General features: G+C 42.2%; 1 protein-coding gene across 3 annotated transcripts in view; it reads right to left on the bottom strand.

Annotated features, from left to right (window-relative positions):
• Positions 1 to 12,266, bottom strand: part of LOC125467036 (dixin-like) — a 117,646-nt gene extending 105,380 nt beyond the window's left edge. The window contains exons 1-3 of one of the 3 annotated variants that reach the window (XM_048562372.2): positions 12,106 to 12,266; positions 11,468 to 11,551; positions 9,658 to 9,713 (exon numbers count right to left, since the gene is read on the bottom strand). In XM_048562372.2, coding sequence (XP_048418329.1) covers positions 9,658 to 9,681 — 24 coding nt within the window. In that variant the 5' untranslated portion in view covers positions 9,682 to 9,713; positions 11,468 to 11,551; positions 12,106 to 12,266. The remainder of the gene's footprint in view (positions 1 to 9,657; positions 9,714 to 11,467; positions 11,552 to 12,105) is intronic. The other 2 variants (XM_048562374.2, XM_048562373.2) reach the window with 2 other exon arrangements.
• Positions 12,267 to 12,813: the final 547 nt, after the last annotated feature.

The following is a 12,813-nucleotide window of genomic DNA, read 5'->3' as shown; positions in this document are numbered from 1 at the left end:
AATTTTATGTAAAATCCTTCTTCAGGTGACATCAAAATGAGGACAGTGACTACAGCAGTATTCTTGCTAACACATTTGGAATGAACAAACAAACAGCATGCAACAGAAAGTCTATATAAAATGATCCAGGTTTCTTAAATTCACAGATCAAGGCCCAAGATCAAGGAATTACTGACAGACACCAGTACATGCAATGTCCCTTTACTTCATTTAGGATTAAATGCCACTTAGTCTGACCACAATTTCAGTTAAACACAGTGACTGCATATGTTTGGATTATACCAGAAATATGAATGTGAATACCACTGACTCCAAACACAATAATGAGCGCAAAATAAAATTTATACAAATATATATAAAAATATAAACTATCACAAAACGGATCAAAGATGCATTGCAGCAAATTACATTTTATGTACTTTAGTCTCTACATAAATGTCAGAAACAATATCAACACTTACAAAACAACAGCAATGAACATTTCCCATTAACAATCTACCATTGCATCAGGGGATGACAGGATGCCTGGATAAGGTATTTTGTCATCAATTTTAAAAGAGAGCGACTAATGGAACAGGTTTATGATTTTGCCATGATATCAAGACTCAGGAAGCCACTGACTGTAGTCACGATGCTCTACAGTCTCCACATATAAATGAGAGGTACAAACTCCACAAGGGTCACCACCCTGTCAGCATGCAGTTTTGATGTGCAACTATGCCAGACCATGATGTTCGTGAATGCCCAATATCCTAGCAACCACATGGCACTTTCATCCTGAGGCAGTCAGCCATTACAGCCATCTTTGAGCCATCACATTGAATCAGAGATTATCTGAAAACAAGGAATGCCCTCTGCATCATATGGTTCATAACTAATTCTGCGCTACTGAAAACGCGAAGACAGTACACTATAATGAGAGCCAAGTGACCAATGGAAATATCATGAAGTAGACCACCTGCATCCTCATGTAACGGTTGTATTCCCTGGGGTGCTCAGGTCAGGACGAGAGTATGCTGGCAAGGTACATTTTTAAGTTTACGATGGCCTGTGGTGTCCCCTACCATCTCACCAATATGAGGGCACAGCGCTTGCCATCAAGCAGCCCAAGGGTATCGATGTGGACTTCACAAGCTTCAAAATCTCCCCTGACCACATCCCAAAACCAGCCCAGCTAGTCCCCACCTCGAGCCCCACCTGCATCTCCTACCCGCCAACCTCATCCTGCCTTCCTGACCTGTCCATCCTCCCTGGACATATCCACTCCCTAACTCCCTACCTGCATTCGCCTTCACTGGCTCCAACCCCGCCTCTTTGACCTATCTATCTCCTCTGTTATCCATCTTCTATCCGCCTCCCTCTCTCTCCCTATTTATTTCAGAATCCCCTTCCACCCCCCCCCCCCCCCCCCCCCGAAACGTCAGCTTTCTTGCTCCTCTGATGCTGCTTAGCCTGCGGTGGTCATCCAGCTCTGCACCATGTTATCTCAGTTTTGTACACCTAGCAGTTTCTTTGTTTGTGCCTAATCAATCATAGTATCCTTGCAGGACCAGTTCCTGAGTTGCTGTATGAGCCAGCATGCCTCATTAGAACACCGTGATCTGCAGCCATGATGGCAGCAGTATGAGCCTGCACATCACCAAAAATGGATCTCATGCATAATTCCATCCAGGCTTTCATCTGTCGCACATTCCAAATCTCTATGCAGCTCTAAGACAGTAGTTGGCCTCCCCCATCATGCCCTGGAAACCAAAGCAAGACCACCAAAACTAGATCTGTCAGGGCTATCATGGAGCAGGTCGCCACTTTTGTACTGTTATGCATGGGCCAAGGTCAGACTGGGCACTTCTGTGCTCCTCAATTCTGCCAATAGGCAATCTACATGACTTGCCAATGTGCCAAGCAGCTAGGTATGCATGCTTTTCTGCATTCTCCAAATGCTGTTCCAAAATTCCTATTTGAGTTCTTTGCAGCACAACCAACCAGTGACTCCACCTGCAAGGAGCTGGCACATGCGCTATCTTTTCTTTCTGGACTGGCCTGAAGCCCACTTATTCCAGCAATCACTTTCTAAGTGCTGATCCTGACTCTATACTATCCACAAGGTATGCTGTTTGACAATATCTGAGCTGATGTCTATGATTGACAAGTCAAGTGACTGTGCTTCTTCAGAGAACTAGTGTATCTAGCCCTCGCATGAAGCTGCAATGGATGGCCAAGTATCAAGGGTGGCTGAAAGCATAAACAGAGATGGAAAGGCTTTAGGTGAAATGAACAGGAGGATCATGGACATACTGTCTGCAAATTCCACTTCTTGCTGGAGAACATCTGCGGTATGGGATTGAAAAGGTGAAGGCAGCTTTCAGAGTTCTAATAAATGATTATCAAACTGAAATATTAATTCTGCTATTTGCTGCATAAATATTCTTAACCAATTTTAGCCTAATCTAAACAGATTATCATTGTTTTCCCCTCTTTATTCTTTCATGCAGTATTGACATCACTGGGACAGCTAGCATTTGTTGCCCATTCCTAACTGTCTTCAAGTAGTGTGGCTTTCTGGAGTCACTTCACAAGTTAGTTAAGAGTTGACACTGCCGTGAGTCTAGAGCAACACATAGGCCAGGCCATTTAAGGAAGACAGATTTCCTTCCCTCAAGAGCATTAGTAAACCAGATGGGTTTTTACAACAATCAGCAATAATTTGCATTACTGAAACTAGCTTTCAATTCCTCACCAATTTATTATCTGTATTCAAATTCGACCAAGTGCTTTAGTGGGACTTACATCCTTGGTGGAATATGAACATGATCCCAGAACATTAGCGTGGGCCTCTAGATTACCAATAGTACCACCACCTCTGTTAAACTCCCTTTTGGCACAACACCTAACTGGCCCATACATTAAATACCATGGTTACAGCAACAGGGAATTTTATCATAAGTAATTCAACTTCTGACTTCCCAAATCCATCTACAATGCCCTGGTGGGGAGTGTGATGGAAAAATCTTCACTTGCCTGAATGAAAATATTCAATCGCTCCATCACCTGTCTCCATCCAAGACCTATACTTACAAGGTACAAGATGCAATGCCGCAACTCAGCAAGGCTCATTCAGTATAGCACCATCCAAACTTGTGATTTATGCCATCTATAAGGACAAGGGTAGCAGATGCACAGGAATACCACAATATACAATAACCCCTCCGAGATGTACACTAACCTCATATACTATTATACTCCTGTCCCTTCAATGTCATTGGGTTAAAGAGCTGAAACTCCCTCCCTAACCGTACCAAGGCTATACCTAAACAAAATGATTCAAATTAGCAGTTCATCACCACTTTTTGAAGGGTAATCAGGGATGTGAAACATATCAGTACATTGCAAGCAACACTTACGCTTCTTGGAAAACAAATGTTTTAGTCTCACACTGCCAAATTAAACTGTTACACGCTATATTGAAAGAGGAAGGGAAAGTGGAGGGCAGTCATTCAGTCAATAATCACCAAAGGCAATACCAGTTGTTGAGGTGGAATAAAGGAGGTGATAGTTCTTTCTATTACTTTTCTTTGGGGAACTTTTTCAGGGCAGTCTAAATGAATGCCTTTCTCTGTGCATTTCGTAAACCTTATATGAAACATGCAAGTAAACTGAATTAAAAGTAACTATTTCCTTCCTCATCAGGGATGGATCAACTACGTTATTTGCATGGCCACTTCTCTTCCTGTTGACACATGTACAAATGACTTGAGCTTTAAAGCATCTCAACCCAAAAGAAAAGCTTTCACAATCTGGTACCATGGAAACAAATGACTGCCTATTTCCTGACTTCCTCAGTTGCAAATGAGCAGTTACAGTTTAACCTATAAATGTGTATGATATTAGCAGTTGAAACATGAAACAATCCATAACTCCATATCATCAGATTCATCATTATTTTAACGTTTGTGTTGAACTCAAGTGCTGTAAAATCTGATACATAAGCCACACTATCATACATGGTTTTAGATATCTAGACACACTGCATTAATAATGTCCAATACTGAGGCACAAATTAAACAGAAGCATGGACAATAAGATATGCTGACATTCAAATTATTGATATTCATGTTTTAAGTATATTTGTTTCCTCTTCTTGAAACTAGTTCAAAATTAATTTGTTTATTATAAATGCGACAAAATAATGCTCAGTAATCCTGATAAAATCAGCTGCATATAGTTTGTTTCCAGTGCTGTTGATTCCAGCTGATGCAATCTGCAGGCCCTGTTTTTGCAAGGCATTTCCTGTTTTCCCTTGACTCCATGCCCAAAAATTGACGGCCACCCAACTTCCTAGCTCCTATGGTATTTGATATTATCAACAGTTGTCTCTTCTCAGGTACTGTCCCTCTTGCCCATAGATCTTCCATTGTCAACTCCCTTCTGAAAGAAACAACTCTTGGTCTCTTCCAATCTTGCAAACAAAGACCTCCAATTCAAGTTCCACCTGCTCCAGAGGTGTATAATAACATCTCTGAACAGGTTGACTAGAAAAATAGAATAAAGCAAAACAAAAAGCAGACCCATGAATAGGTTTGCAGAACTGTCTGCCCTGGGCTGGGACTGGCCTAACTACACCATGAGTAGTGGCTCTATTTAGTGTTCAACAATAAGTGATGTTCCTTTCCAGTCAGGCTTCATGAGTAATTATAGGTATGTCAAAGTTGTCAATACAATTTAAGCAAGCAGCATACTCAACATTATCTGGACACAACTCCCCTGTATTTAGGCATTATACACTCTCAGATTTTTGGCACCATAGAAATTGAACTGGACTAGCCATATAAATACGGTGGCTACAAGAACAGGTCAGAGGTTAGGATTTCTGCAGCTTGTAACTCACCTCCTTAGTGCTTGGCACAAGTTAGGACTGTGACATAGTATGCTTCACTTGCCTGAATGGAGTACAGCTTCAACACTCAAAAGACCTCACACCAGCCATGACGAAGCACCACACTTAACTGGCACATATCCACATTCACTCCCTCTACACCAATGCAGAGTCACAGCAGTTGTGCTATCTGCAGTAATTCACCAAAGCTCTACAAACAGCACCTTCCAAACACATGGCCTGTACCATCTAGAAGGACAAGGATAGCACATGCATTGGAACGTGCAAGTTCCCCTCCAAGCCATGTACCATTCTGACTTGGAACGCACTGTCGTTGGGTCAAAATCCTGGAAATCCCTCTCGCATAGTAATATGGGTGGTGCTCGAAACCAAAAGCTGCAACAGTTCCAGCAGCCAGCTCATCAACGTAATAATTGCATCCAGCATAATTGGAGATAGCGTTGCAATAAATGCTGTCTTAGCCAATGACACTCATCTCATGAACAGACAAAAATAGCTAAGCTCAAACATAGATAACAAAGTGTCAAGCTGGATGAACACAGCAGGCCAAGCAGCATCTCACGAGCACAAAAGCTGACGTTTCGGGCCTAGACCCTTCATCAGAGAGCCCCGAAACGTCAGCTTTTGTGCTCCTGAGATACTGCTTAGCCTGCTGTGTTCATCCAGCTTCACACTCTGTTATCTTGGACTCTCCAGCATCTGCAGTTCCCACTATCACTGATTCAAGCTCAAACATAGTCCTTTTTGTGCAACTTAGAAATCATCATTTATACGGATTTTCATATTTCACTTGCAGAGTCATGAAAAAATTGCTCCAACTAAAGCATTAATACTTGTTTGTGAGCACGTATTCTGGCTTGGGCCAAATATAGCAAACTAGTACTTACATATGGACTTAAGCTTGGGACAATCAAAATTGAAGAACAAAGCCATATTACTGGGCAGATAACAATTGACAAGTCATTTAAAGCTATGTGGCTATCTCATAGAACATAGAACATTACAGCACAGTACAGGCCCTTCGGCCCTCGATGTTGTGCCGACCTGTCATACCGATCTGAAGCCCATCTAACCTACACTATTCCATATACATCCATATGCTTGTCCAATGACAACTTAACTGTACTTAAAGTCGGTGAATCTACTACCGTTGCAGGCAAAGCGTTCCATTCCCTTACTACTCACTGAGTAAAGAAACTACCTCTGACATCTGTCCTGTATCTTTCGCCCGTCAATTTAAAGCTATGCCCCCTCGTGCTTGCCGTCCCCATCCTAGGAAAAAGGTTCTCTCTATCCACCCTATCTAACCGTCTGATTATTTTATACGTTTCAATTAAGTCACCTCTCAACCTTCTTCTCTCTAATGAAAACAGCCTCAAGTCCCTCAGCCTTTCCTCGTAAGACCTTCCCTCCATACCAGGCAACATCCTAGTAAATCTCCTCTGCACCTTTTCCAAAGCTTCCACATCCTTCTCATAATGCGGTGACCAGAGCTGTACGCAATACTCCAAGTACAGCCGCACCAGAGTTTTGTACAGCTGCAGCATAACCTCATGGTTCCAGAACTCGATCCCTCTATTAATAAAAGCTAAAACATTGTATGCCTTCTTAACAACCCTGTCAACCTGGGTGGCAACTTTCAAGGATCTGTGTACATGGACACCGAGATCTCTCTGCTCATCTACACTACTAAGAATCTTACCATTAGCCCTGTACTTTGCCTTCCGGTTACTCCTACCAAAGTGCATCACCTCACACTTGTCCGCATTAAACTCCATTTGCCACCTCTCAGCCCAGCTCTGCAACATTTCTGTGTCTCTCTGTAAACTACAACATCCTTCGTCACTATCCACTACTCCACTGACCTTAGTGTCGTCTGCACATTTACTAACCCATCCTTCTACGCCCTCATCCAGGTCGTTTATAAAAATGGCAAACAGCAGTGGACCAAACACCGACCCTTGCGGTACACCACTAGTAACTGGTCTCCAGGATGAACATTTCCCATCAACCACCACCCTCTGTCTTCTTTCAGCAAGCCAATTTCTGATCCAAACTGCTATATCTCCCATAATCCCATTCCTCCGCATTTTGTACAATAGCCTGTGGGGAACCTTACCGAACGCCTTGCTGAAATCCATATACACCACATCAACTGGTTTATTCTCATCTACCTGTTTGGTCACCTTCTCAAAGAACTCAATAAGGTTTGTGAGGCACGACCTTCCCTTCACAAAACCATGCTGACTATCCCTAATCAAATTATTCTTTTCTAGATGATTATAAATCCTATCTCTTATAACCTTTTCCAACACTTTACCAACAACTGAAGTAAGGGTCACTGGTCTATAATTACCAGGGTTGTCTCTACTCCCTTTCTCGAACAGGGGAACCACATTTGCTATCCTCCAGTCTTCTGGCACTATTCCTGTAGACAATGACAAGTTAAAGATCAATGCCAAAGGCTCGGCAATCTCCTCCCTGGCTTCCCAGAGGATCCTACCATAAATCCCATCCGACCCAGGGGACTTATCTATTTTCACACTCTGTAAGATTTCCAATACCTCTTCCTTGTGAACCTCAATCCCACCTAGTCTAGTAGCCTGTATCTCAGTATTGTCCTCGACAACATTGTCGTTTTCTAGAGAGAATACTGTCAAAAAATATTCATTCAGTGCTTCCCCTATCTCCTCTGACTCCACACACAACTTACCACTACTATCCTTGATTGGTCCTAATCTTACTCTTGACATTCTTTTATTCCTTAAATACCTATAGAAAGCCTTAGGGTTTACCCTGATCCTATCCGCCAACAACTTCTCATGTCTCCTCCTGGCTCTTCTGAGCTCTCTCTTTAGGTCTTTCCTGGCACCTTGTAGCCCTCAAGCTCCCTAATTGATCCTTCACATCTCATCCTAACATAAACCTTCATCTTCCTCTTGACCAGAGATTCCACTTCCTTCGTAAACCACGGTTCTCCTGCTCTACAGTTTCCTCCCTGCCTGACAGTTACATACTTATCTAGGACACACAGGAGCTTTTCCTTGAATAAGCTCCACATTTCTAATGTGCCTAACCCCTGCAGTTTCCTTCCGCATCCTATGCTCCCTAAATCTTGCCTAATCTCATCGTAATTGCCTTTCCCCTTTGCCCAGTGGTATACACCTATCCCTTTCCGTCACTAGAGTAAACATAATAGAATTGTGATCGCTATCACCAAAGTGCTCACCTACTTCCAAATCTAACATCTGGCCGGGCTCATTACCCAGTACCAAATCTCATGTGGCTTCGCCTCTTGTTGGCCTGCCTACTTACTGTGTCAGGAAGCCCTCCTGCACACACCGGACAAAAACTGACCCATCTATAGTAGTCGAACTATAGTGTTCCCAGTCAATATTTGGAAAGTTGAAGTCCCCCATGACAACTACCCTGTCTCTCTCACTCCAATCGAGAATCATCTTTGCTATCCTTTCCTCTACATATCTGTAACTATTCAGAGGCCTATAGAAAACTCCCAACAGGGTGACCTCTCCTTTCCTGTCTCTAACCTCAGCCCATACTACCTCAGGTGACGAGTCCCCAAACATCCTTTCAGCAACTGTAATACTGTCCTTGACCAACAATGCCACACCTTCCCCTCTTTTACCATTTTGTCTGTTCTTACTGAAACATCTAAATCCCGGAACCTGCAACAACCATTCCTGTCCCTGCTCTATCCATGTCTCTGAAATGGCCACAACATCGAAGTCCCAGGTACCAACCCATGCTGCAAGTTCATCCACCTTGTTCCAGACGCTCCTGGCATTGAAGTAGACACACTTCAAACCAACTTCTTGCTTGCCGGTGCCATCTTGCGTCCCTGAAACTTTATTTCGGACCTCCCTACTCTCAACCTTTTCTATACTCGAACTACAATTTTAGTTCCCATCTCCCTGCTGAATTAGTTTTAACCCACCTGAATAGCCTTAGCGAATTTCCCCCCCAGGATATTGGTACCCCTCTGGTTCAGGTGAAGACCATCCTGCTTGTAGAGGTCCCACCTACCCCAGAAAGAGCCCCAATTATCCAAGAATCCAAAACCCTCCCTCCTGCACCATCCCTGTCATCTTCCTCATGACTCAGTTGCTGGGAAAAAGTAATTACATTTTTCAAAAATTGAATAAATTAAAAATTATAATCTCCGCACTCGTCTAATTAAATTGCATCTGTGAACGTGACACATGTTTTTGCATCGGTCACTACCAGTGATATTAGATAAGAAGTGTTTAATACATTTTAAAAATCAGACACTGGTCATATACATTAGGTTTTCAGAAGATGCAAAGGAACTTATAAACTCAAGATGATCTTTGAAAGTTGAAAGTGTGTAAAATTGTAATCATTAGTCCTTAAAAATCAAAATAAACAAGTAGAATTTAAGAAAATAGCAACAATTAAGATTGTAACCAAAAGCAGAGTGCAGATATTATAGTAACTCGAAGGTTAGATGAAATTTGAGAGATGACAGATGGGTAAAAATTGCAATTACATGCTACCCATTCACTGCAAGTCTCTCTAGGACTAAGGCAAAAGTATCCAGAAGAACTGCCTGAAACTGCTGCAGCCTGTTTTGCAACAAAACAAATTATCTGATTTTCAGTTCCTACCATCTCGGGACAAGTTTTACACCAAAAAACTGTGTAGAATACAAACAGTTAACACTTAACATTGCCACTGCATACTTTATAATATGTAAATACTGATATAGGTCTTTAATTACTTACAGAGAATTTTTCAAGCGTGTACATTATTTAGGCGTTCTTGCTGTTGCAGGTCAGATCTGCAGAAGTTTGGAATAGATACACAAATTACTTTCAATGCTAAACGGAGGGAAAAGATATTCAAAACTCAAAACTTAAAGTTAAAAACGTGTAGATTTTTAGAATTTACAACCAACTTTCTTCTTTAGTTCCCGTTCAAGCTGACATTGAAAAGAGTTTACTCCACAAAGGTACAGTCCCACCTTTTCAAATCTCCAGTCATCACCCATTACCCAAAAGATCCAGAATTCATCCTGCTGTGCTGGCAGCCTATCCCTTTTCTCTCCAAGTTCCTTGAGATTTTCCTGCGGCCTCAATCCCTTTGCCTGTCTCACAGCTTCACATTGAAATCCCTCCAAACAACTTTGAGACAATCCTAAATCAAAAAGATACAAATGACTGTGACCATGAATTACTAAATATTTTCATCCTTTCTGACCTGTATGCATATTTTAATTCGGTTGATCATACCATTGCCCACCCCTCATGCTTCACCTCCATCTTTGCACTATTTGAATGCAATTAGCTAGTGAGTTGCAGCCAACAGAATCTCCTGAAATGGCATCTCTTCCCACTTCATAACAATACCTCACATGATCTCCCAAAGATCAATACTTGGCTGATTTTACACTTCCTCATTCTCATCCACATACTGCCCCTCAAGAGGCAACATCCAAAAAGATGACATCGGATCACACATGCTGATGACACCCAACTTTATCCCATTAGTACTTCTCTCAATTGCTTTGGTGTTGTCAAATGCAGACCTCAACTGTCTCCACCTTAATAATGGTAAAGGCAAAGCCATGGTCTTCAACCTCCATATCAAATTCTGTTTTCTTTTGACCAATTCCACCTGTTCCTCATTAAATTGAACCAAACTGTTTAGAATCTTTACATCCACTTTGACCCTGAGCTGGGCTTCTGACCCAACATTCTCTCGATCACAAAAAAATGCCTTACACCTTTGCAACATTGCTTGATTCCACCCCACCACAGCTCATCATTTCATGAACAATATAAATGCCAGTTGCATTTTTCTATCCAAGTAAAATAGTATAATTAAAGACAAATAGAAGTTACAACAATTAATTAATGTTTTTCAACATCCCTTGGAGCCAGAATTTTAACATACATTTGTGCAGGATGACAGAGCTATTCCAAGGTATTAATCTCACTGTAGACTCCAGGAATTTGTTCAAAGCACTAGAGAACCATGCACTAGTTTATCTTATGAAATGTAATTCCATACTTCAGGAAATCAGATTTATTATAATAAAAGGCAGAACTGCCATTTCCTGACACTAAAAAACTCAATCGTTTTTTATAAAGCAGCTAGTCATTGTAAGGCTATGCAAACGGGAAGTGTGCTCATCAGTCTTACGAACTTACACTCACTATTTAAATTTGAAACACATAAAGCACAATTTGAATTAGCCAGTCATCTGAAGATCACCACACTGTGAAAATGCATTTCAGCAATAAGCTGTCTTCATACCTGACTGGGACAAGGAAAAAGAAATCGAAAAAAAAATTAAGTATCAAAGATTCGGTTATTGACCTCGTGCAGCGAATCAAATAGACCAGATTCAATGCTCAGTCTGTGCTGGTTTGGTTTCTGCCACAGCAGCAATGAAGCCATGGAACAGGGACAGAATTCTCAGGAAAAATGGAGGGTAAAAAAAATTAGGATCGTTGTTTGATACTTTAATTCAGTGGTCCTTTGCTGGGAAGTATCCATGACTAAACGATCTGTTGGCTGGCTGGTACTCACTTTCAAAGCTCGTTCTTACCCACCATACTGGATACTTCAATGTCCGGCCTCAACGTGCAACTGCAACCGCAACCCAATGCAACCCTAAAAAAAAATTTCAGGGTGGTTGTATAGGTGAGAAAATACCATTTATCCAATAACTGCCGCACAAGTATTCATCAGTTTTTCATTAAACGTAACAATAGAAACAAAATGCTGCGGATTCCAGAGAGCTGAAATATAAACAAAGTATTGGAGTAACTCAGCAGATCTGACAGCATCCAGAGGGAAACAGAGTTAACGTTTCGAACCTCATGGCGGCAAATGTTGGCACTTATTTCAATCACACTCCAATTTGCTGCAAAAAGAGCTCGGTGCGCCTGTGTTATTTCAGCACCCAAAAACTAAGACTTAAATTAATAAAATGTAGTTGCGTATCACCCTCTCCAACCACTATGTTGTGGGTTTCAGCCAGTTTACTTGCGAGTGCAACGGAACTAAAAATGCTATTTTCAGATTTGTTTCCGTCTGATTATCACTTTTGTTTTAAAGGTGAGAAATGTGAGCAACCATCACATAGCTCCCATCCTTCCCTAGCAGCTGGCCCACTGCGCCGGTTTGATTCACACACTGTAAATTCAGAAGGTTTGGCCACTCACGTTAGAAAAAAAGATCCTTCTTTTCGGAGCTTCTCACCGAATTTTCACTAGAAGCCACTGAGTATATAACTGGGAGTTGCGTGTAGTTTTTTTTTGATTTTTGAAAGAAAAAGCGGAATTTGCTCAATCTGGTATCTGTGTCCCACCACACCCAGCGTGCCCGTTACCATGGCGACTCCGGAGTTCGGCATTTGCTGAGGAGCCCGCTGACTGCGCACGCGCTCCAGCCGCCACAACGGCGGCAGCGAGCGACGGATCAGCGCAGGCGCAGAGTCCAGTCTCCCTCCCAACCCCAACAATAACGGCACTCCGGCGACAGAAACCGGGGCTTGGAGCGCGTGCGCAGTAGGCGCCCTGGTGTCAGCCGGTGGAGCTTTAAGAGAACTTTTTTTCCCGGAATCACAGCGGCTTAGGGAAGGCCATTCCACCCGTATTGCCTGCGCTTGCTCTTCGAGCTAGCATTATTACCTAGTACCAATCTGCTGCCTTCTTCCTTAACCTTTTCCCACCATTTCTATCTGAATAATCATTACGATGTCCCCCCCATTTGAAGGCCCTAATTGAAACTGCCTCCACCTCCAGACCCTAACCAGTTTAAAAAAAGGTGAAGGTGCCATATTTAACCAGACAGCTGCTTTCTCATTAGAGCGAAATAACTGGTAGGTGTTTATTTTGAGGGCCATTTTACTTCAGACAAGTTAAGAAGGA

The sequence above is a fragment of the Stegostoma tigrinum genome, chromosome 32 (assembly GCF_030684315.1).
Source record: "Stegostoma tigrinum isolate sSteTig4 chromosome 32, sSteTig4.hap1, whole genome shotgun sequence".
Lineage (NCBI taxonomy): Eukaryota > Metazoa > Chordata > Chondrichthyes > Orectolobiformes > Stegostomatidae > Stegostoma > Stegostoma tigrinum.
Note: the sequence above shows the minus strand (reverse complement) of the source record. Positions and strands in the feature narration are given on the sequence as shown.